This window comes from Ambystoma mexicanum, chromosome 6q (assembly GCF_040938575.1).
Source record: "Ambystoma mexicanum isolate Mex_15411 chromosome 6q, UKY_AmexF1_1, whole genome shotgun sequence".
Lineage (NCBI taxonomy): Eukaryota > Metazoa > Chordata > Amphibia > Caudata > Ambystomatidae > Ambystoma > Ambystoma mexicanum.
Window position 1 is genome coordinate 159,215,570 of NC_090937.1, and position 26,056 is coordinate 159,241,625.

General features: G+C 46.2%; 1 protein-coding gene across 1 annotated transcript; it reads right to left on the reverse strand.

Annotated features, from left to right (window-relative positions):
* Positions 1 to 2,185: 2,185 nt before the first annotated feature.
* LOC138515470 (DEP domain-containing protein DDB_G0279099-like) lies at positions 2,186 to 13,654 on the reverse strand. The gene is made up of 6 exons (XM_069630296.1): positions 13,572 to 13,654; positions 8,378 to 8,447; positions 6,487 to 6,528; positions 6,005 to 6,046; positions 3,878 to 4,153; positions 2,186 to 2,360 (listed from the first exon to the last, which is right to left on the reverse strand). The coding sequence occupies exons 2-5, from the start codon at positions 8,429 to 8,431 to the stop codon at positions 3,890 to 3,892; spliced, it is 402 nt and encodes a 133-aa protein (XP_069486397.1). The 5' UTR covers positions 8,432 to 8,447; positions 13,572 to 13,654; the 3' UTR covers positions 2,186 to 2,360; positions 3,878 to 3,889.
* Between the last annotated feature and the right edge of the window lie 12,402 nt (positions 13,655 to 26,056).

Genomic DNA, 26,056 nt, shown 5'->3' on the forward strand with positions numbered 1-26,056 from the left:
GGGTGCTGGGGGACATGAGTGGGGGTCTGCTGGCAGGTGCCCCTCACTGCTGGGGGGTGGGGGTGCTGGGAGACATGGGTTGGTGATCATATTGCAACATGACATGTGGCTTGGCTGGGGGGCATGCCCATGGTGAATGGGCTGCCTGCGGGACATGACCAGGGGTGCAGGGTAATCCCCTGTGGTGTGGGCTGCCTGCAAGGGCCATGGAGGGGGTAGAGGGGACACCTGGGAGGACACACACTGCCAATTCACGTGTAGGACCCCCCGCGCACCCCCAAAAAACGCGTTCCCTGCTCTGACAGCAAAATCGCGTGTGAAACTTCATGCGCAGCCCAGTAATACACGTACCCTACTCCAATCGCGTGTGAAACTTCCCGCGCACCCCTGAAATACACTTACCCAGCCCAATCGCATGTGAAACTTCCCGCGCACCCCTGAAATACACGTACCCAGGCCAATCGTGTGTGAAACTTCCTGCGCACCCCTGAAATACACGTACCCAGCCCAATCGCGTGTGAAACTTCACGCGCACCCCCAAAATACACGTACCCGGGCCAATCGCGTGTGAAACTTCCCGCACACCCCTGAAATACACGTACCCAGCCCAATCGCGTGTGAAACTTCCCGCAAACCCCAGTAAATCATGTACCCAGGCCAATCGCGTGTGAAACTTCCAGGGCACCCCCGTAATACACGTACCCCACTCGCACAGGCCCTTTCGCATGTGAAACTTCCCGCGCACCCCTGAAATACACGTAACCAGGTCAATCGTATGTGAAACTTCCCGCGCACCCCTGAAATACACGTACCCAGCCCAATCTCGTGTGAAACTTCCCGCACACCCCCATAATACACATACCCCACTCGCACAGGCCCTTTCACGTGTGAAAGTTCCCGCAAACCCCGTAATACACGTACCCTGCTGAAATTGCATGTGAAACTTCCCGCAAACCCCAGTAATACACGTACCCTGCTGAAATCGCATGTGAAACTTCCCGCGCACCCCGTGATACACGTACCCCACTCGCAAAGGCCCTTTCGCGTGTGAAACTTCCTGCGCACCCCTGAAATACACATACCCAGGCCAATCGCAGGTGAAACTTCCCGCGCACCCCTGAAATACACGTACCCAGCCCAATCGTGTGTGAAACTTCCCGCGCACCCCTGTAATACACGTACCCCACGTGCGCAGGCCCTTTCGCGTGTGAAAGTTCCCGCGAACCCCGTAATACATGTACCCTGCTGAAATTACGTGTGAAACTTCCCGCGAACCCCAGTAATACACGTACCCCACTCGCACAGGCCCTTTCGCGTGTGAAACTTCACGTGCACCCCATTAATACATGTTCCCCGCTTGGCGTTTGCTGTTTGGCAGCCCTGTAAACTGGTCCAGGGTTAGAGCAGCCCTTTGCGATAAATTGGAAATTTTGATGGCTTTTCCTTGCGCGAGGGCGTTCTTGGGGGCGTAACTGGCGCTGCTGCAGGGTCGCTGCGCCACTCTGCGCCACGGCTGGTTTTGGAGGCTAAAATCCATGAATACTCTGTGCGCGGAAATCGATTTTAGCGCACGTGGCTGGAGCAGGCATTCGCACGCGCACACTCTGCGCCAGCCGCGTCCGCCACTTTTGTGCGAAATTCTATGAATTACCCTGAATATGTTTGTGTTGACACAAAGTAGTGCTATTCATCCCAAAATAGTCTGCGTGCCTTACATATGTGAACAGCAACATCTCTGTTCTGTTCTACCTATATCTGAGGTGTGTGTTACCCACATCTCACATGTGCATTAAATCTATTCTCTAATTGAGCTCTGTGCGGTATCAGAAATCCGACTGCACCAGAGGATGATGAGGCATTGCCGCGCGGCATTCACCACCGTGCATGAGGATCCAGCATGGCAAAAGGCCGTGTGGCAGCAGCACACAGCGGAAGGTGCAGAGGGCATTCCTGGCACATACCACACTATAGAGCTGGCTTTCTGGAGGAAGACTGCAGGTTATCTTATTTTTGTATGTTCATTCCGAAGGTCATAATGTTTCTGTTTTTAATAATCAGAAGCTCGCATTGCAAAGTCAGTGTCCAAATTGATAATAGACGGTAAAGCTGCTGTTTAAAAATATGTCCCTATTCCTTAAGACAAGCCAATATTTTTAACAAAAGACAAAAGCAATTGACACATCTGTATGATGCCTGTAAAGTTTGTTTATTGCAGAAAAAGCATCATGAATGCACAGGAGCTTGATTGTGTGCACTGTTGCTTGGTCATGTGTAATGCACTATTAGCTGCACTGAAGCAGACTGTGGCTTATTTTCCCTTGTAGTGGTGCAGCTGCAGGAGCCCTCTTTTACTTTCGGGTCTAGAGGAAAAACGAAAAAAAAACAATATTAAGAAACATGTATGCATCTCTAATTAAATTCAGTTCTCGTAATGCATTGTACTGCGTTGCCTACGCTAGTACTATTCAAATGCTGGGCTCGAATTTAATCAGAAACCACATCTATAACGTGGTGTTTGATCTCAGTTGTGGTAAATGTTGGCAAAGCTCCCAATGGCAAATACTAAGTGCAGGTCGAGGGACCCATTGTAGATCATGCTTCTGAGGTGTCCTCCTGCTGCCCAATTACCATAGTCTCAGTCCTACCCAAATGGACAGTCATAGTCCACATGAGAAGTTGCAGCTGCAGAGTCTCTGTGCATCAGCCATTTTAGAACAGTCACAATTGCTCAGCTGTGTATCACCTGCATCACCTTAAGGCCGTAACTTTCAGCAAGCACCTGCCAGACACACTTCAGCCTAGGAACATTATACTGCATTATTATGCTGGTTTTGACTCATGGTTACCAATAAAGAATTAGTATATTGTCTACATGATACAATAGTTTTTGTTCAGTAGATGGAGAAGAGCCTTCTGATGCTTCCTCCATATCAACACATGCAGACATTAAATCAAGATTTTAATCTACTGCTAAACCTGCCTCATAGTGTTCCAGATATTGCGATCCAGAACTTTGCAAAAGTTATATTGGCGAATGCTTGAATGACAACAGCGCGTGGTAGTCATGAGCGGCTAGAACTTGCAGGTCATGCCCCTTAGGAACGCTGACACGTGTCCACGGTCATTCAATTTATACAGTCAATGTGCCATGGCCTCCATTGGGGGCAGCTGCACTCGTGGTGTACAGGGGGATTTGAGAATCAAGGCTACATGATATGCATTTTCAAAGGATTCATATGGAAATAAATGCCACGGAAGAGGCGCTGGCATTGCCAGACTGAGAGTGTATGTGTGTGTTGATGGCGTCCCAATGCCGAGATCACAAACTGGAGAGTTAGAGAAGCCCAAATGGCTTCGGGAGAGCCGTGGCTGGGTGCTTCGCTGCAAAACATGCTTGCCATGCAGGAGTCTCTTGGATTGACGAAGAGGCATTTTTTTGCTATGCTATGTCTAAATGCTCTTGGATTGATGAAAAGGTGTTTTTAAACGCAACTGGATGGCAACACCTGTGCAACCAAATTACTATTATAATACTGTTCACAAAGAATGACTAATGACATTTCTAGACTCACTGTAGACTTAGTGGAGGGCTTGCCAATTTTATGGTCTCTGTCTGAAGAGTTACGCAACACTTTGGCATCGTCAAATTGCGTTCCTATATCATGTGACCATGTGGTATCTGGGGAAGCTAACACATAAAAGATAGACTTGGATCGCCCTGTATCTCAATCCTATGTTCTACCTTTTAAGGACTTTAAGGCAGTCAGCTAGTCTGTGGTACTCAGTGTGCTCACTTGAAGGGACAGGAGAAGAAACTTTTCTCTTAAGCATTTGGCATTTGGCATATTACAGACATGACCTGGAGTGCATCACATACCTGATTCCATTATTAGCCTTGAGCTGTGGAAGGTGTAGTGGGAGTCGTGGTAGTTGGAGTAGTGGTGGTTGGAGTAGTGGTGGTTGGTGTAGTGGTGGTTGGCGTAGTTGTAGTTGGAGTTGTGGTGCTTGGTGTAGAGGTGGTTGGCGTAGTTGTAGTTGTAGTTGTGGTGGTTGGCGTAGTAGTGGTTGGAGTAGTTGAACGGAAACGATGATGACGATGAAGACGATCTTTACGATTATACTTTCGCTTTGCATATCCCCTGCTTTCATTTGACTGCAAGAAAAAAAAAAGTCATTCACAAACGAATTGATACAGCCTGACAATGGATTACAATAAAGCTACACACCATGCGGGCCACATGGTTTTTTATCACTCTTCTATGTCTGCATGTAGACTGAAGGTATCCAAATCATAGAAATGCAAATGTCCGCTTATTTTGTACACTGATTATCTTTAATTTCCATATCTACATAAATGCCCTCAGGGGCATGAAAAGGTTTTGCAAAGACAGCTAGTGAACACACCGGAAGGAGTATTAATTGTTTTTGCTCATAGACTAGAGGCAGGCAAGTAGGTTATGTAAAAACCTACTTATGTTCTATTCATGTGTGCATGTGTGGTGTTGCTGTAGTGCAACTAGCGAGAAAGCAGCACGGTGCTGTGCAAAGATAAATAGGAGATGTATAAGGGAGACGAAACACAGGTAAAGTCTCCTATGTCGAATGGGGTAGGAAACACAGGTGTGCGTGCTCTAAGATCCATGGCACTTAGCAACTTCCCAAAAATGTTTTGCCATTTTAAAAGTTAAAAATAAGAAAAATAACTGTTCATAGCAACTCGTAAATTGACTACCGTTTACAAGCGATGTCCACAAACCTTACAATTATTTGAAAAGTTAGAAAAAAAGTATATTAATTTAAAATATGAATCTTGAACGATGACATATAGTTTTGCACCATTGCCGTTTATTGGTTGGCCTGGCGCGTCTTAGGGTTGCAATGTGAGGAGGAGCAGGATTGGAAGAGATTCACATGAGTGGTGTACTGGAGGAGTGACATGGGTGTTTGGGTGCAGGGGAAGGAAATGCAGAGAGAAGAGAGAAGGTTAAGGAAGGAAGACCACATGCAGCATTCCCTCTTTTGCTGATACGGCTTGGGGGGGACTTGTGTTGCTAAGTCTGGAAAAGATCTGGGACTGTGCAAATGTCAGGACTGTCAGGGTTCGGGCCTAGCTAGTCTTTGTGGTCGTTGCTCCCGAGCTTCTATCCGGGGCTACAACCAAAAGACACGGGGCTATAGCCCCCTCAGCCCCACCACCCCCATCTAGCAACGCCTCTGGCCTGGGGATGTGATGTAGTGTAATGGAGTAGAGAAATGTGTGTTTGGGTTCAGGGGAGGGAAATGCAGAGACAATAGAGAAGTGGGAGGATGGAAGACAAGATGGGGCTTTCCCTCATTTGCTGATGTTGCTCGGGTGGCTGTGATGTAGTGTAGTGGAGGAGAGACATGGGCGTTTGGGTGCAGGGGAAGGAAATGCCGAGAGAATGAGGAAGGATTGAGGCTGGAAGACAGTACAGGGTCTTTTCCTCATTTGGCACGCAAGGTAGTGAGTGGTATTGGGCAGAACAGGGCTAAGTGATAGTTTCCCCTGTGTTAACCAAAGGCCTCGGTGGTTGGTTGGGAAAGGCGGTGGGCATGGTGTGGAGCACAATCTAATGGTAACAGACAAAACATGGTTCTGGGAAGACAACCGAAAGAAGAATGAACAGGGAGGCAGAGGCTTGCTGCATATTCGTTCTGTTGTGTACATGAGAGTTTTGGGCACTCTCTATCTTTAGTAATACTTTATTTTCCCCTATTGGATTTTTACAAATACTTTGTAGGGACAGCCTCGCAATTCTCCCACTCAGTTTAGTTTTTTTTTTTCTCACAGTAATTCATTTTCCTAAATAATCTCAAATATATTTCTTTTGAATGGTGTACTTGTTCTAAATGTGTCAATATCTATCTCTCGTAGAAGGTAAACCTGGCATTGATAGTTGTCAAATGAATAATGAAAGGCCATATACATTCCTGAGAAGAACAAGAAACATGGAACCCTTTAGAAAGGTGATTTTGTACTTACGTCGGAAGCACTTCGATCCTCCCGCTGCTTCGCTACGGAAGCCTGTAAGTATCACAAGGAAAAAAGGAAGAACACTCAAGAATGAGAAGGTAGAAGGCAAATGAAAGATCACAACTACATGCATTTCCTGATCCTGCTTCCTCTGTAGTCCAATCAAATGGGTTGAATCCTGGTCCAGGACATTTGCCTCTTCCCTTAATATTATTGAACAGAAATGCTGTTTTATGGCAGTTTCTAAAAATGCTCATGTGTTTAGAATTGCATAATTAGTATGTCTTCTTAATTTATTTGCCACACAGATTAGTCACCATTTATGAAATGATCCCATAGATCCCTTTTTTTAATTTGCATTGAAAGTTGCATTAGTAGGAAAAATAAATGTGTGAAATGATTAACTGACTTAACTTTAATATAAAATGGATAAAACTAATATTGATGAATGCAAGAAAAAGGAATTCATTGAGAAGGAGAGGGTCACTTACGCTGCCAGCACTTGCATCTTCCAGTTCATTCTCTGCAGAGGTCTGCAAATAATGCCGGGGACACAAGAAGAAGCCTTCAGAATTACATGAAAAGGACACTTGCAAACATTCTCAATTCCCATGTCCATACTATTCTGTATACATTGATGTAACTTTGCCATTAGCAGGATGCGTCATCTCTATCCATAGTTATATATGATTCTAAAAGTTGAATTGAGAATTGCAAAATGCAATCCATATCGCCAGACCCATTGCATGCAAAGGTCTGGCGTATTGCAAATGTCACAGCTTTCGGCAGCCTGCACGCTGGGACCCCCGTGGAAGAGAAGCCCACTCGCCAGCTGGTTTACATACTTTTATTCTGCATAAAATAACAGCCCTGTTTGATCGCGAATACAAGTATGTTATGAACTGCCCAATACGGTCCTCTTCTGTGCTTGCAGATAGGTGTTAGAAAACGACCTCCAACAAAAATAAAACATTAAAAGTCACGTTCACTTGCCTTTTTCTTGAGGCATAAATTGTCTCCATACAACTTCCTTCTACTATGAAAAGAACTGTTACCGCCCACTAAACGTCCCTGTAATAATCTGCAGTATACAAGCATGGACTTTCATGCTATTTTTTCAGGGGCTAAACCCTGAATTCCTGCGTTTGATGAGCGTCACTATTCTGTCACTAGAGCGGATTAATATCTGCAGCTTTGGAGTTCTTGGCTATCCCAAAAGATTGTTGAAACAGTGGAACACTAAAAAGGCAGCAATGCAAGCCCCTTGGAGTCTCTTCTCTGGCTCGTCATTTGCTCTGGGTCTCCTCTGTGTTGATGGCCAGCACTAAGGGGACTTTTGGTGGGCAGTCATTGCCTCAGAATGGATCTCACTGACTGGTTGTCACTGACAGAGACTGGCTGGCTGATCAACTGACTGACTGACTGACTCACTCACTCAGCTGCTAAGCACTCATAGAGCCTGATTCATGGAATTCTTTGCATGGTGCAAAGTGACTTTTCAATGGTGCAAAGTGACTTGAACTGCCAACAAACACCCTGATTCATGAAGCAGCGTATGGAGCACACTGATTCATGGAGCAGTGTATTGTAATGTGTATTTTTGCATTGCAAAGTCACTTTGCACAAAAATCCAAGAATCAGGCTGATGTAGTGGTACCTTTTGGCATAAATAAAAGGAACAGAATATGAAGAAGTAAACAAGAACAGAGGTCCTTGGGTAGTGAGAAAAGGTTGCGATTGTTTCAGGGAGAGCAGGCGGCGGCGTACCATGGAGTATCATGGTAACACTACGCTGCTTTGGAAGATGGATGATAGCGGCATGAGAGCGCCATAAAGATATCCACTAGTCTGAGATCCAACTGAGCGATCAGAATAATGGAAGACACATGCAGAGTAAGGGCTGAAGAGGATATACTGCAGTTCTCACTTTTCAGGAGAAACCACAGCATACACATATACTTTGAATCTCCTAACTTTGGAGAGCCCTTAGCGATGGAGGCAGAAACGATCATCAGATTATACACAGGAGACAGAGAAGGGGATACGTGACGGATGGGTGGTCAGGGAAGGGATGGGGGGCCTCTGCCCTGAGCAGGGGCGCATGCTACATGCGTCCATCTTCATCACTAGCATTGCAAATATTGTAAACAATGAATCTCTCTTCACTTTTATTATGTTGGAAACATTGGACTGAAACGTTGGTCACTTGCATTAGTACCATTTTCGTAAGGCTTATACATAAGAAAACACAATGGAATAAGGCACATTATGATATGGGGGATTCTGATGAGATCAGGATTAATTGTGAACTACTTAAGTTGTGTGTCCACTGGCAGCAAGTCTAACGCTGTCTAACTTTACCCCACTGATTCTGCCACTTACCACTATGCAAATAGCTACCGCCATAAAGCAGGCCACCACAAGTAGAGTCCTCATTGTGTATCAGCTGCCCCTGAAAGTAAATAAATAAATAAAAAATAAACACTTATGTGGGCTTTTTTATGCACTGCACATTTCTCTGACATTTAAAAACATATGGGCTCACTGAACATGTTTTTTTTTACTGATATAGAATTAGCGAACGGTGCTGTGAGGCAATGGATTGATGAACAGAGCTCAGGGGCCGCAATTTGTAAAATTCCTCACATGACGTCCGGTGGATAGCATGACAAACTGTCCCTTCCTACCATTTGCAAATACCAAAAATAGCCCTTTCAACCAAAATGTCACAAGAGGGCCAATATTAAGATTATGTATGCCTTATTTCTAAGATCAATAAACTTTCAAAATGTGAAAGACTGCAATCATTCAGCTTTTAGCACCAGTAAAATGATTTGGATTAATTTTTTTGATAACTTGTAAAGAATCGATATTCGAAAATCCACTAATACGCTTCAAGTGACCCATATTATCAGGATGAATTCCTTATTTCTAAAACATTGGACATTTCAGTGTGTTGCCAAAAATCTGAATGGCATTTGTTTCATATGTCACAAAAAAAACAATATATAAAAAAAAGAGAAAAAAACATATGCTAGAGTGCTGCTGATATTCTGTCGGCGAGTCCTGGGCAGTTCTGAAATGCCTCTGCTGAGGTCGGAGTTCAGAATCCTCAGCATGCCCAGGCGTATTCCGAATGCCAATGAGAAGTGCAGCACCTTGAAACAACAGAAGGGAACACAGCAAGGTATGTCATGGATCTCTCTCCTAGCTATGCTTTGAACACAAACAAGACACCTTATGTTTAGTCCTGATTCTTCAACATGAAAACTGATGGTGTTCAACTAAGTCTCTCTATTACCTGCGAGTATTGGGATGGTTATTCAATTTCCACATTCCTGGTTTCTAGTTACACAAACTTAGTTTGACTAGGACAAGGTGGTCCAGTCTTGAAATGGTGCAACTCGTTTCTCATCAACTTCATAAAATAATCTTTGTAATAGTTTGTAACTAATCAACGCCAGATTCCTGGTGGCTCATGCTGCAGACATTGCAGATCTAATTATGGAGAAGAAATCGGACTTCATAGCAATAACTGAGACCTGGCTGCACGCTTCTGCAGGTCCCGCTCTCTTCATTGCTACCCCTGACAATTACACAATACTAAAATCCGACAGAGAATCCTCCAAAGATGGAGGAATTGCCTTTATCGCCAAGACAAACTTAGGACTCAGAATAGCTCCTCACACTCCCACTACCTCTTGTGAAATGATATCAGTTAAGCTTCCCCTCAATAACTCACGGACTATAACAATACATTTGATCTACAGACCCCCAGGACCTATAGGCTCCTTTGAAGAAGACATTGTTACTCTACTCCCTTCTAATACCAAACCTTCCTCAAAATCCTCATTCTAGGTGATTTCAACCTAGGTCTCAATGACCCGAATGACCAACCTGTCACATCTCTGACTAATTCCTTGACTGAGAAGGGCCTCACACAAATAGTCCTCCACCCAATGCACAATAAAGGTAAAACCTTAGATTGGGTCGCTGACTTACATTGTGCAACCTCCATTACCGCTATTGAACCATACCTGTGGACCGACCACTCACTACTTACCTTTAACATCCTTGACTGCACACCCCAGAGCAAACAAAACCCTGTCGCCTCGCCCACCCTTACATGCAATAAAAGAAATATCACAGTGGACAACCTCATACTTCACATTCAATCACTGCTCAACCCATTACCTGCATCTGCTGATCCGGCAGAACTTGTGGAGCTCCACAACAACACTATCACCTCTGTTCTTGACATAATAGCACCCCTTAAATTGAGGAAAGGCAAACCTGAATCACATCTGAACACCTGGTTCACACCCAAACTCAAATCCATTTGTAATGAAAAAAGGAAATGGGAAACCACCTGGAAGAATAACCCAGCCCTGCCAATGAAGATAAACTTCTTAAAATCACAGCCAACGACAAAGCCTAAATCCTTTCTGCCAAACGAGACCCCTACAACGATATGATTGAAAAAGCCAGCTCAAGTACTAGAGAACATTTCTCCATACTAAGAGAGCTGGAATCACCTATCCCCCCAACAGATAACTGTATCATAGACAAGACTTTGTGCACCAAGATCCAAGATGCACTAGCCAATAAGATCACTTCACTCCAGAATAAAATTACTGCCAAAAGAACCAATCTCCTTTCCCAAGAATCTCAAAAAAATACCTCCAATCCCGGCTTGAACCCTACAAAACCTTTCCTGCGATTCAAATTCACTCAAGTTTCCACTCGGGAAGTGGAAAACATCATAGTCTCATTAGAATCCTCCAATTGCCAGAGAGACTCGTGCCCAGCTTCCACTATTAAAGAAGCTGCCAGCGCACTTGCCCCTTTTGTTGCCACTCCGATCCACTTTTCCTTCACACTTCCACTGTCCCCACTAACCTAAAGAACTCCTAGGTACTACCTCTTCTAAAGAAACTCTCCCTGGACTGAATCATCCCCACTAACTTTAGATTTATAACTACTGCCCCATTTTTTCTAAAAATCATTGATAAAGCTGCTTACATCCAGATTCAATCTTACTTAGACTCCAACAACCTATTAGGACTCAGACAATGTGGCTTCAGACCCCAACATGTCACTGAAACAGCATTGATTGACCTAAAGATACAGATTGATGACTTGAAAGACAATGGAAAACCTGCCCTTTTGCTTCTCCTGGATCTGTCAGCCGCTTTTGACTTAGTTGATCATAAGGTACTCTGCAAACATCTATCCTCAGCGGCCCATTTCTCAGTAGAAGCAACAGCATGGGTCCAAATTTTCCTAAGCAACAGATCCATGAGAGTTTTATCATCCAAAGCTGCAGCTGATCCCATTCCCATAACCTGTGGAGTCCTACAAGGTTCCTGTGTGTTGCCAACCATGTATAATGCATTTACCAAACCATTATTCAATGACCTAGACTATCTGGGTGTCACCTACACTAAATATGCAGTTGACATCCAGATACTCATACCTCTGACCGGCTACTATCTCATCATTCAGGCATGGGTGGCCACACATGGTCTTTGCCTGAATGATGAGAAGACTGAATTACTTCTCCTAGCCTCTCCCCATAACCAGAAGAAATCATGTAACCAATACCCCGCCTTCAACATTGATGGCAATAACATCAAGGTGGCTAAAGAGGTTAACACCTTGGGTTTCCACCTAGACTCTGCCCTGAACTAATGCAAACAAGTCATTGCCACAGCCTCAGCGACACCTTACACCTGCAAGCTGATCCACACCTGCAAAACATTTCTCTCTGTAGATAGCTGCATTACATTGGCTTGAGCCCTTATTCTCTGTAAAATCGACTACTGCAATGCACTTTACATCGGAGCCAACAAAAATATCATTAACAAACTACAGATCTTGAAAAGCAATGCTCTCAGAACAGCCCTTAGCATCCCTGGAAGACAGCACATATCCATGCTCAGACCAAACAACTACTGGTTATCGATCAAGGACAGAATCACCCTCAAAACAGCCTCTCTTATGCACAAATGCCTTAATAAAGCAGCCCCTCAGTAACTTTCTGCAAAATTCATCAGGCACAACTCTGCCCAATCTACCAGATCTTCCAACTCAGGCTGCCTTAGAGTCCCTAGGTTCAGATTGAAGAAAGCAGGTGGCAGCAGCTTTCCAGTCATGGCCACCCAATTGTGGAACTCCCTACCCCACCCCCCCATTTAAGATTTGACCAATCAATCCTGAAATTTAGGAAACACCTCAAATTCTGGCTGATATCCAGTGACCTCCCACCCTGTTAGAACTCCTCTTACAGCTCTCCTGGTTCTGTCACACATTCCATTCATTTGTACTTTAACCTGTATATACCCTTGTACTATATTGCACTGTCTTTACTCATGTATACTTCGGTATTATATTGCTTTGTATTTTATATTGTAACCATCCCCAACACCATCTGCCAATGATCATGCTTCCTAGACATGACCTCACGGATCGCATAATTTCTTGTCCTTGTGGAGCCATGACTTTCCTTCAAACCCATTATCAACAAAGCCAGTCCATATTTGGGACTCAAAAAAACAACTCAACAACATCAACCTCTCCTCTCCAAATATACCTGAATGTTGTTAGGAAGACATTCATCATAGCCCTATCAGAGACATGTAGTCCTGTTTGTTTGAATTAAGATTCTTTAATATGTCAAAAGCCCAGGAGATTATCGAGGTTTTCCACTCAATTGTACATTAACACCCATTGAGTTATATGCTGCTACAAAATGTACATTCATACAAGATATGACCCTTCCATGTTATTGTTTTGTGGGCAACGTTGCCAAAATACTGTTTTTGTAACTCACAATGCAAAATAGAGTTGGTAAGAATGCACAGCCTATTCACGTCACACCCAGGTCCATCGCACGCACACCATTGTTTCCAGGGCTGGATCATTGGATACTGAAGACCAGCAATGACTGGAGGACATGACACTGACAACAAACATGCATCCGAACATCTCCCCCCTGGTTAAATTGCTATGTTCACATGTAAAAGTGTGGGATTGTGGGATCCTAGATCAAATAACGTTATTAGCTTATCCAATGTTTCTTTCATAAAATCTTCTAGCCTAAGATATTTTGGGGTTCTTAGTTCATTCTAGAGAGCAGCACCACCGTAGGATATACACATTGTGGAATTTAGGCAATAATCTATTCATCAACAGGCTGCTTCCATGTGTCATCTTGTCCCGTTGACTTCCTGAATATTTCAGGATGATCTTCATAATTACTAAGAACATACAATTGGTCTATTTTATATAGCATTTTGCAATGTGTCTTTCCTGAAATCAATAAAAAATACGTTTTCATATTATTTTGTCCCACATTAAAATCAAACCAAATTGTTTCATACTGTCGATGGACGAACGTGCCCCAATTCATGCCATTATATTTAAAAATGTTATACAACAAACACATTATTTAATGTAATGTCAATACAAAGTGTTTTATTATTAATTGTAAACAAACAAGTTTGTGATCTAAATTAGATTCTAATCGTGCACATTTCCATGGCATGAGATGCGCTGCACTAACACAGCCACTTACCTTCCTTGAGTAGTGACGTGAATGATCCTGTTGCCTGTGTTGCCGAACTGATGTTTGAAAGCAGAGCATGCATTGCCTTTATAGTGTTCTTTGAAATGGTGCCTTGTTTCAGGGATTAACACAAATTAGTGCACAATGGGAGTAAGAAACCCTCCCCACTTAACTCTCGGATGTGTTCCCCTGCCAACAGTCCCTAAAAACAAATAACTTCACAAGAAGCTGTGGCTTTTCTTTGAAATATTGAGCAAGTCGGGAGACTGTGTTCAAAGCATCACAGCATCAGACACTTGTTTAGCATTAGCTCTGATTTGTTCTGTAAATGTATAATTGTTATAGAGCTATGCACCACCCCAGTTCAGTATGGAAGGGACAGACTGCTCTTTGTTTTGTCAGTTACTACAGCCCCACCTTTCCTGGTCCAGTGAATCTTACATATGCACTGCCTTGACCATCACAAGATTTGGAGACTATTGCAGGGGGGACATGAAGGGGGCACAGAAAATAAATGTAGTGCTTCTGCACTGGCGATTATAATAAATGCATGCTCAATGGAACCTGCATGGTGCAAAGTGACTTTTCACTGGTGCAACGTGACTTTGCACTGCCAACCAACACCCTGATTCAAGGAGCAGTACAAAGTGTATTTTTGCACTGTGCTAAAAATTCCATGAATCAGGCCCCTTGTGGGCTGAGCAATGCTTTTGTTCTGCAGTACTATCGCTCATGCAGTTTGATGATGCAGTGAGTTGCAGAGGAACTCCTACTAGTCGAGGGAGTGAGCCACAATGGACTGGGTTAGTCTGGCTGCTACCCGATGTGTCTCCGAGATGGTAGACAGAGCGAAATCCCACAGGTGTGCTAAATCCTCCAAAACCTGGTCTTTGTTGAGCTAGAGCAGGTGTGAGCGGTCGCCCGTAAACGGTGTGCGTGTTCCGAGGCTGCCTGCCAGGCCCCGCTGGGCCTTCAGTAAGATTCATTCATTTCAGGCACTGTAGTTTATTTTTGGTTTAGCGCTCTGTGCGTGTTTGTGCTGCCCCCTACCCCCTCCCTCCAACTCACTTCCTGGTTCCTCCTCTCCCCTGTCCCCTCCCGCATCCCTGCCCGCCCACCCCCCCTCTGATTGGTTGTCCTTGTAGTCCCTGTGGCACTACGCGACGACCGCTCCTGAAGCTCGCTTCTTTGTTGAGCTAGAGCTGGTGTGAGCGGTTGTCCGTAGCCCGGTGTGCGTGCTCCGAGGCTGCCTGCCAGGCCCCGCTGGGCCTTCAGTAAGATTCATTCATTTCAGGCACTGTAGTTTATTTTTGGTTTAGCGCTCCGTGCGCATTTGTGCTGCCCCCTCCCTCCAACTCACTTCCTGGTTCCTTCTCTCCCCTGTCCCCTCCCGCCTCCCTGCCCGCCCACCCCCCCTCTGATTGGTTGTCCTTGTAGTCCCTCCGGGACTACGCGAAGACCGCTCCTGAAGCTCGCTTCTTTGTTGAGCTAGAGCTGGTGTGAGCGGTCGCCCATAGCCCGGTGTGCGTGTTCCGAGGCTGCCTGCCAGGCCCTGCTGGGCCTTCAGTAAGATTCATTCATTTCAGGCACTGTAGTTTATTTTTGGTTTAGCGCTCCGTGCGTTTTTGTGCTCACCCCTGCCCCCTCCCTCCAACTCACTCCCTGGTTCCTCCTCTCCCCTGTCCCCTCCCGCCTCCATGCCCGCCCACTCCACCCCTCCCCTTCCTCTCCTCCTGCCTAAAAGCCCACCCCCTGGGGCAGCCCCCGGCCCGGCAGCCCCAATCGGCTAAGGGCCCCCTTAGGCAAAGGGCGGCTCCTATGGCTGCGGCTCCCTGTGTCTGCAGCTCCCTGTGTCTGCAGGTGTCCGCAGGGGACGCCAGTCGCCGGTCCGCCTTTTTCTGGTTAGCTCCACTTGCTCGCCCAGCCCAACTACCCACTCCTTCCCTTTCCTTTTCTTTCACATGGTTTCTACACTTCAGTGTGTACCGCCAATTGTGGTAAATTAGGTCTGCTTTTCTCCCCTCGCAGGACTCTCAAATTTAGGTGGCCTCTACACTGGCTGCCTAATTCGTTTTTACTGTGTTACTGTTGCTCTGAAATTGTTGTAAACTAGGGCTTTTTCTCCCCTCGCAGGATTCTCAAATTTAGGTGGCCTCTACACTGGGTACCTAATTCGTTTTTACTGTGTTACTGTTGCTCTGAAACTGTGGTAACTAGGGCTTGCCGCTTCATTCCTTTCCGCTTGATCTCGTCTGTCTTCCGCCCACTCCCTCATTATTCCATGGTGCTCTCTCTCCTATCTTCTCTAACTGCTTCTCCATTGACTATCCTGCTCTCCTCACTAAATCTGGTAGGAAAAAGTTTAAAAAGGATATCCTGGTCTCCAACCCAGGCCTCCCTATAGCTGACACCTACACTAGCGCCGCCTCCAAGGAAACACTTACTGACATCCTCTTTTTCGTGCCTTCCCCTGACCAATGGACCCTTCATATGGTCTCTCTGCTCTCTCCCTTCTCCTCTTCTCCCATTAATGGTGGCACCCGTTGGGATGTCCTCTTGGCCCCCTTCCGCTCCTCTAAGGCCATCATTAATGTCTACGCTAATGGGACCGTCTTGGTCCAAGGCCCTCAGGCCAACCTCCACCTCTTTGATAGACGCTTCCCGTGACTCATCAACTTCCTTTCCTCTCCTGCTGTCCCCTCTTCTATGTCCTCGGCTACCCTGCCACCACCCTCTCACCCTGCCCTCTCTCTGGCTCCTTCTTCTTCACCTCCACAGGGCGTACCTCTGATCGGCACCCCTCCCTGGAAGTCCTTCAAGGATGGCAACTTACTCCACATTGCCACTCTTAACTCTCGCTCTGCCGTCAAACATTCCTCTGATATATGTCGCCTTCTTGAGGAACTGGACCTTGACATCCTCGATCTCACTGAGACATGGTTCACGGCCAGCTCTGTCGCCAGCTTTGACACACTCCTACCTGACGGTTACAAGATCCTCTCCTTGCCCAGGCCCAACCGTGCTGGGGGCAGGGTGTGGCCCTTATCTTCCCTGAGTGGATTCCTGCCACTGTCACTCCTCGCAGACCTACTCCTCCTTTGAATGCCTTGTCTGCCGACTCTCTCTCTCTCCTAGCCATTCCCTTACTGTGGCTACTATCTATCGGCCACTTGGTCAAATGTCCTCCTTACTCTCTGAGTGGGCTGACCTCTCCTCCTCACTCCTGTCCTTAACCACTCAACTCCTCTTTCTTGGAGACTTCAATATCCACCTTGAAGCCTCCTGTCCTCCCTCTAGACTCTTTCGTGACCTCTGCGACTCTCTCTCACTCTCTGTTCTCCCGTCTGGGCCGACCCATTCTGCAGGGCACACTCTTGATGCTCTGATCTCTTCTGACCTACCCCTCTCTGTCCCTCTCTCCACTCCTCTCTCCTGGAGTGATCACTCTCTCCTTTCCTCCCACCTCACCCTCCCTACCCCACAGGCAAAGCCACCCTCATCACTGCCACCCACCTTCGCTGTCATCCGACCCATGAAGTGCGTGTCAGTTGAGGCTTTCGCTACCACCTTCTCGCCCCCCCCCTTCGGCTGACTCCCACCCTGACACAGCCCTCTCCACTCTCCACTCTGCTATATCTGATACCCTTGATATCCTTGCCCCTGTCATGAGAATCCACCTGAAGCCCAAATCCAAATGTAACTCCTGGTATGACTCAGATCTTGTCACCCTTAAACGCAAGTGCAGGGTGGCAGAGAGGAAATGGCGTGCTTCATGTTCATCCTCTGACAAACTGGCCTGCCGCCTGCTCCAAAGGCAATACCGGCTCTCCGTTCTCACTAAGAAGAGAGCCCTTATCCAAGCCCGCATCTCTGCGGCATCTAACAATTCGGCCAAACTCTTTAAAATCTGCAAGGAGCTGGTCAACCCTGCTGCAGTCTCCACCTCTCCTGTCCCCTCCCAGGCCCTCTGCACAGCACTGGCCTCTCACTTCATTTCAAAAACTCAAGACATCCTGTCCTCACTCTCCTCTCCTCCTATCACCTCCCCTCCCCTATTCCCTGCTCTCCATCTGGCCTTTCGGCAGCCACCCCTTCTCCCTCCTTCTCTGCCTTTCCCCTTTTTCTGCTGATGAGGTTGCGAGACAAGTCCGATCTATGAAAGTCTCGTCAAAACAGGTCCACCCCTGTTCCTCCAAAACTATCAAGGACCACATCGACTCCCTGGCGCCTGTCTTGGCTGACTTCTGCAATCACTCCTTCGCCTCTGGAGTCTTCCCATCCCCCCTCAAGCACTCCCTTGTGCACCCCCTTCTTAAGAAACCCTCATCCGACCCCTGCTGCCCAGATAACCCAATCTCTATCACTCCCTTCCTGGGCAAGCTCCTGGAGAAACTGGCCATCTTCCAGCTTAATCTCCATGCTGAATCTGTTGGTAGTCTTCATGACCATCAGTCTGGCTTCAGAGCTCCCAGAAGCACGGAAACTGCTCTCCTGAACATCCGTGAGGACCTGCTCTCAAACCTTGACTCTAATACCCCTTGTGTTCTCATCGACCTCTCCTCTGCCTTTGACACTGTTAACCACACCATCCTGCTCAACTGTCTCTGTGATAACCTGGGTATCACTGGTCAAGCTCTGGCGTGGCTGTCCTCCTTCCTCTCCAATCGACCCTCCCAGGTCCAACAAGGTTCCTTCCTCTCTGACATCTTTTTCTCTACCTGTGGTGTCCCCCAGGGATCTAACCTCTCCCCCTGGCTGTTCAATCAGTATCTTGCACTTCTTGCTCACCGCATAGCCGCTCTCTGTCCCAACTTTCAGTGCTACGTGGATGATACCCAGCAAATTTTCAGGCTACCCTCGGCCTTCTCTTCCACTTCCCTCATCTCTGACTGTCTTTCTGCTATCCAGGAATGGTGTGCCGCCAAAGACCTCTGCCTTAATGCTAGTAAGACTGAGATTCTACTTATCGGCACACCCACTCCCTCCTTCCCTGCAGCTCTCTGGCCGGCCTCCCTTGGCCCTCTTCCTGCTCCTACCTGCACAGCAAAAAACCTCTGGGTCATCTTCGACTCCACACTCTCCTTCTCTCCTCACATCTCTGACGTCTCTAAGAAGTCACACTACCAGCTACACCTCCTCAGAGGTATCCTTCCTTTTCTCTACTTCCCCCAGAAGCTCACTGTCTCCAGAGCTCTGGTTCTCTCTAGGCTGGACTACTGTAACAGCCTCTATCTAAATCTTCCTGCCTCTACTCCCCGCCCTTTGCAACTCATCCAGAACAGGACTGCAAGACTTGTCCTTGGCCTCAAGCCCAGGGACCGTATCTCTCCAGGACTGAAATCACTACACTGGCTCCCAGTGGCTGCAAGGATTAAGTTCAAAACCCTCTGCATTGTCCATAAGGCCTTCTGGGGCCTTGGGCCGAAATACCTTCAACTCTCTCTTCCTAAATATCTTCCTTCTCAAGCCCTTCGCTCATCCACCTCCAACTACCTCAGGGTCAGCCGCTTCTCCAAGCAACGAGCTGGTGGTAGATCTCTCGCCGCAGCAGGGGCCTCCCTCTGGAACAGCCTTCATGCCTCCCTGAAACTTGAGGAGAACCATCTCCGGTTCCGGAAGCACCTCAAAACCTTCCTCTTTGCCTCCGCTTTCTCTCCCTCTCTCCCCTGCTAAAATCACTGAACCTGCACTAAATCTGCAACTGGACCACTCACCGATCTCATGTCCTGGCCCAGCCCCTCTTCCTTGCACTGCCTACAGGCACTACGATACATGACTACTGTCTCTGTATCCTACAGCCCCTTCTCCTGGCACTTACCTTTGCACTTGCCACCAGCTGGCCCTATTATTTATCTAGTATTCTCTTAACCATGTACCGCACTTTCCTTGCACTTGCCACCAGCTGGCCCTATTATTTATCTTGTATTCTACTAACCATATACTGCACTTCCCCTCTGAACAGAGACAACTCTGCAGTCCCCTCCCTGAGCCTGGGAGGATTGGGGCTGTCACGGAATGGACATCTGCTACAAGAGGAAATCCAAGATGTTGTTGATGGTCCCCTGCACCTATAAAGTCCCGGAACTGCCAGGTGAGGATAATACTACAATTAACCTATGTGGAAAAGGGGGCTTGTGCCAGGTGTGTGGTACATTTAGGAGAACCAAGAGAAAGCACAATCCTAATACCTGACACAACCTTATAGGGATCCCAGCCAATCACAAGGGTGGAACTACTACATACACCAGTAAGACACTGTAGAAGAGCCCAGCACAGGTAGCCAACTGCGATATGAAAGAAGTGTGCCTTACTGTTCTATGCTGATACAGGAAACCTTCTACTTGGTACAAGGTGGCAACTTTATTGAAGTCCTTACTTGCTACATAGACCCTGATAAATGTGGGTGACACCTGCCAGGGGTCTATGGGAGGCGTGCACAGTGAAAGCCAAGAAATCAAACATCTAGCTGAGACCTGAAACTGAATACTGAGGAACCATAAGAGGTACCTAAACTGTAAATGCTTAGAAAACCAACAGCTACGTCAGCCCTCCTAAGACTGAATGCTGAGAAACCAGAGAGCTATGAGAGACCTGCAACTTGGAGAATGGGAAGCAAGAGGTTCAGGAGAGATATATCCTGAAGGTTAAGCATTGAGACGTCTGGAAGCGACTTTAGGAGATTTAGGCGGTGCACATTTTCGGATTGGTGCAAATTTCAACTAGGCCAAAAATCATAACTTAGACTCCTGCAGAAGTGATATGGTAGGGTGTGTTAGGGAGAATTCTCCAGAAAGGCTAGTTTCCCTTCCCTACTGAGTCCCTCAGCAGCTTTGCTGGATTTCTAGGATTTATTTGTTTTACCTGGTAAGAGTGTGATTCTTTTTTCCCACTCTTACATGTGTTTTGCTGTGTGTATTTAACATGTTCTTGTGTTCATAGACTGTGGAGCCTCATCTACTCCATAGGCATCATCTTTTTACTGTGTGTTACACATCACCTTCAGTGCAGTGAGACAGGGTTGTCTTTTTGGCTTCCCAACTCCGACTCCATTTTCTGGGACTGACTACTGTCTCCCAGAACATGTAAAGTTGCCATTGATTTTATTAGTCTCTTTTAAAACTAACAGACCCAGTACGAACTATCTTAAATAGAGTTCTGGAAAGGATTAATACTTATCCCTTTTTGTCTGTTTCTCTTGGAGCATTGTTTCGCTCCCTTTTCATTAAGACTTGGCTGGTGGCAGTGGTAACTACCCTATTTTTCCTACCGCGGTTATCTTTAATAGCCTTCTATTGTTTTAGTCTATCTTGGTAGCCTCGAACTTAAACTCGCTAGACCATCTATGTTTTTATACGGTTCTGGCTGGGTTTAGTCGCCATTTCTTTTTGTAAAAGTATTTCTCGTGTTTTTCTCTGCACACCAAACCAGGTTTGGTTCCTTTGTTCACTGTCCTTTCGCGGGCTTCTACACAGAAACCCTCCTTAGACGTCTGTATGTCTGGGGGCGACAGGATGTGAGGGAGGGGTTTAGGACTCCCTGCACAGGGTGTCCTTTAATTCAAGACCCAAAGTAAGAAATTAAACAGTTTAAAACACATGGGATGGATTTGCAAACTCTCAGAAAAACCTGTTATTCCAGTTGCCAGTCATGAAACTTCTCCAACCAAGGGAGATACACCATAAATCAATGACATGTAGGTGCGAATTGCAAGCTTGAAAAACGTTGTATGGGACAGGACAATGAAAGTTCACAAGCTCATCAGACATTCGTCTGTGCTCCAGGCTGGGACAATAGCAGTCCTGGGACACTCACCTGTCAAGTGTGAAGGGGCAATAAAACCTTCAATTAAGACTGGAAACCCCCTTGCCTGCAAGGAAATGACAGCTGCTTGCAGTTGGAGGGAAAGAAACAGGCTCTAGTAACAAAGGGACTGTCTTTTGGGTTACAAGACTATGTTATAAAGAAACTTTAAGACTTCTATTTCTGTAGCAAGAATAAGCAAAAATTTAAAAAGTTTGCAGTTTTAAATCTAATTTTGTGGGCTATCTTTTCAAACTTGGTAGAACTCATTGCCGCATGGGGAACAGAAGTTACGGAATAGGACAGATTCCAAGGAAAGTATTAATGTGGCAAACATAACATTTTGTACATACATCCCTGGGGACAATTTGCATCTGTGTATAAAATTGTGGATTTTTAGGCCAAATCTTTAATGTGTAAAATTATCAAAATGTATCAGAAAGGTGAAACAAGGTTGCACAGAACTGAAGATTGGACTGATCTGGGCTGCACATAATATGTAACCTGTTTGTATAATTTGCCAAGAGATTGCAAGTGAAGAAATGTATGTTTTTGGCAAAATCGGATTTTGAGTAAAGTAAATGTGGGAGTGTTTGGACATTGTAAACCTCACCTCATAAATCTGACATCATTCCCTTAGAAGTCCAACCAACTGAGAGCGAGGCAGAGGATAGCTCCCCTGCCCAATCCAAGTAGATTAGGGGCCGGCATAGATAACCTGCCCAGCCTCTACTTGGATGATGTAATTTTGCATTTTAAATAAAGGTCCCTGACAGGACCCTAGACACACACTCTTCCTGATTTCCTGCGCTACATTCCTGTTCCTGTTTCATGTTTCAGACTCCAGACTCCAACTACAAGGCCAAGCATTGCTGATCCTATTCCAGAACCCATTGCAAAACCCAAGCATTGCTGATCCGGCTCGGGCAAGGCCTACCCTACAATATTAAAACCCACTAATCTCCCAGCAAACAGGAGAAACTGTGGTACTTTTGGCATCCTAATCCAGTCTGGCTTGCCGCCACTCACTCCATGCTGCTGCCATCCTGCTACCCTGCTGACCTATAGTATCCAGTAACCAGAATTGCCAGTCCAGAAGAACTATACTTTGGTATCGCGTCCCTGCCCAGCTTATCCTGTCCCGCTGATTTTGTCCAGCTGTGTTGTGTTAGACTAGATCCATTTGGTGACCAGAACCGGTGACTGTCCAAAAACCAAACTAAAAAGTGGACTGTGAGTTCCAATAAGAACCATAGAAAACCATAGTATACCTTGTATCGCCTTGTCCTTAGTTCCACTCTCTAAGTCATCCCATGCTTATCCTGATAACTTGTAATATTGTTAAAAATCATTCTTGAAACCCTGCCTTTGATTTCTTGCACTAGCGCCAACTTCTTTAATAATTTTGTCTTGTGAAATCCTAAGCACTTAGTCCTCTTTCGAGTGATCGGACTGGTTCCGCCACGGCGGGCAAAGGAGGTGCTAGGGTTGAGTTTGTGAGTCAACCCTGGAGCTAACTGTGTCTCAATCTGGTAGTCTAGCCTGAATGCTCTAGTGTAGAATTGTCAAAATTGATTTCTTTTCCTTTTTCGCGCCTTCATTTTCTCAAAACGCACCTCACTAGATCTTGCATAACTCACTCAATTTACCAGCTAGAGATCTCATTTCACTTCCATGTTGTACCTATGATCCATAGCTACACCCCTACTCAATATTTCACCCGTTTTTACAAAAAAAATCTTTTTGGTAAATTCAGACTGGAATTGTAAAACTTTACTAAATTTCCAATGTGTCATTTTGATTATAAACTGTTTTAAATCTTCCATTCAATTTAGAATTGTATGCTTCTGCTCAAGACATTGCTTTTGATTGCTAGTATCTTTCCAGTGTTGCTCCAGTAAAGAATTGTTTTTGTTTCAAGAGTTTTATGCACATTCATTGTTTTATTCATCCATTTCCGAGTTTCATTTTTAGCATTGCCAGGGTTTAAAATCTGTTTTCCTCTCTTGTTTGAAGAGGGAAGGTTGGATTTCAATTCTGTTTTCCATTTGTCATTCCTGATTTTCTGCTGCTTCTGTTTATCCACTTAGAATTGATTATTTGTGGGTTGAGGGAACATTGCAGGGGGACATTCTAACTCAAGTGCTATTTTACCTAAAATCAAAAGTGCTCCTATTCCCTGGTGTTTTGTAGTTGTGTCAATAGAAGGTTGGACTAAGTGCATTGCTTACATTCCTATTGTTCTTATCACCCCATTGGTGATTGCTGCCCCATATTAAAAATGTTATGATTTCTTTTCAATTTTAAAATAAATAAATTAATATTACATTTTATCAACCAGCCAGGTTCATGGTCCATTGGACTCGGGCTATTTGAAAAGGGGTGTGATATGAGTGGTGTTCCATCTCAATATTGGATCTAACATAAAACATAAGCCTTTCAATTGCGCGCTGCATACTAGGCCGAGACTAAGGTGTGTGTCGACTGATTGAAATCCTTAACAGGACTGCAGGCATAGGTCATTATAAGTATGGCAGTCTGGAAATAAGGGTGCCGGTAGCAACGTACCGGCACCCTTTGCAGACCACAATACTACAACAATGGCGGTAGGGGCCACGTATCCGCAGGCAGGCCTGATCTGCGGCCTGACCTGCTGGGTTTTCAGGCCCCTGCCGGCATGGATGTTGCTGAAGCACCAGCTACATTAACAACAGTGCCAGTGCTTCAGTGACCCAATTTCCATGGAGTCCCATGTGACTCTATGAAAATGGGGATTTACCAGTACTGCCGTTGCTTGTGATATCCCGGTAGCACCGGGATATCAAGTGGCAGTAAGGGTGTTACAGGGTTGCCGATAATCCGGCCCCTGCTGGCGGATTTTAGCGGCTACCCCATAATGAGCCACATAGACTCTGAAATGCTGTTTAGAAAATAAATGCAGGAATTAAAACTGCTCTTGCAATGGGCTACGTGAATATTAGAGAACTTGGAATGTGCAAAATCAGGCCTCACTGTTGAAATAACAACACCACTTTGACACAGGACTCCACAGCGTCAAGAGGCAGATTTGAAAGTGCGACCCCATCGGCATCCCTCCAGCTACCTCAGATCCCGGTGGCACCTGCAATCCAGTCGCCTCGGATCCCAGTGGCACCTGCACCCCAGCTACCTCAGATCCCGGTCGCACCTGCACCCCAGCTGCCTTAGATCCCGGTGTCACCTACACCCCAGCCGCCTCAGATGCCGGTGGCACCTGCACCCCAGTCACTTCAGATCCCGGTGGCACCTGCAACCCAGCTGCCTCCGAACCCGGTGGCACTGGCACCGCAGCTGCCTCAGATCCCAGTGGCACCTGCACCCCAGCCGCAAGGACGTGCTTAAGGGTGTCCTAACAAAAACACTTCTGACAGTTCCGATTTACAAAAAGGGCGATCCAGCAAAGCCCGAAAACTATAGGCCCGTTTCATTAATGGATGCCACTGGAAAAGTATTTTCGATTCTCATCCTATATATGGAGGAGCACGTAGAACTGCTGAAAGCGTAGAGCATAGGGATGACAGGAATGCATGCGTGGGGCAGAAAAGAGTGCATGCGTGGGGCAGACAAGAGTGCATGCAGACTTTAGCACATGGGGCCGACTGGAATGCATGAGGGCGTGGAGCTGACCGGAGTGTGTGGAGCAGACTGGGGTGCATGGGTAGATAGGAATGCATGGAACCAATTGGAGAGCATAGAACTGCGTGACGTATATAGTATCGTTTGGAATACAGAGAACGTTTAAAAAGCATATAACCCATCATATCACACCACCACGCTTACTCTCTCCTTTACACCACCACTCAACTAGAACACAGAGATACTATGACACCATTCGGTATAAATGTTCTCATACCAACATCTGCCGCACACTCCACATCATTCTAAGTAAACACTGCTGGTTACACACCCCCCAGCCAGGCGTTCTCCTCAGTCCTAATGCAGCCACATTCGGTTTGGATAAATCCTGCCGGAATGAACACATACTCCTGATCTCTCAACCTCCACACCTACCGCTAAGAAGCAGCTATTACACGAATACCGCACCAGCTGCACACATACCTGGTGCTCACATGCACTTTTGACTCTCTCTACTCTTTCTACTGATCTGAACTTCGGTTCCCAAGGGCGTTCAATCTACCAGCGCCTTCAGACCATACCAATGGTATATAAGGCGCTATATAAATGCAAAATAACATAACATAACATATATGACTTGGAAAAACATATCACACTACATAATACATACTCGAAATTTCAAACGTGTTTTAGAAGGTCTATGGCCCTCTTACAAGAATTATAGAATGGGTTAACGGGTGCCGCTAATGGTGGCGGCACCCGTTATCCTATCTGCAATATTACGAGGTCCTCTTGAGGGACCTGGTAAGGACGCCTGGTAAAATGGCGAGGGGACCAGGGAGCTAACAAAGGGACCGGACGTAATCGCCCCGTTGTTAGCTCCCGCTCCCATTCCCATTTGAGCCCTATTGGGGCTCAAATGGGAACGGGGAAGGTCCGGGCCCGTGTTCCTGAGGGAGGAATTACTGGGCCCTCCGAACTCGGAATGGCCCGGTAAGTCCCCATTCAGGGAACCCGGACACGGTTTTGGAGGCAGCCATGCCCTTGTTAAGGGCATGGCTACCGCCAAACCCGTAATG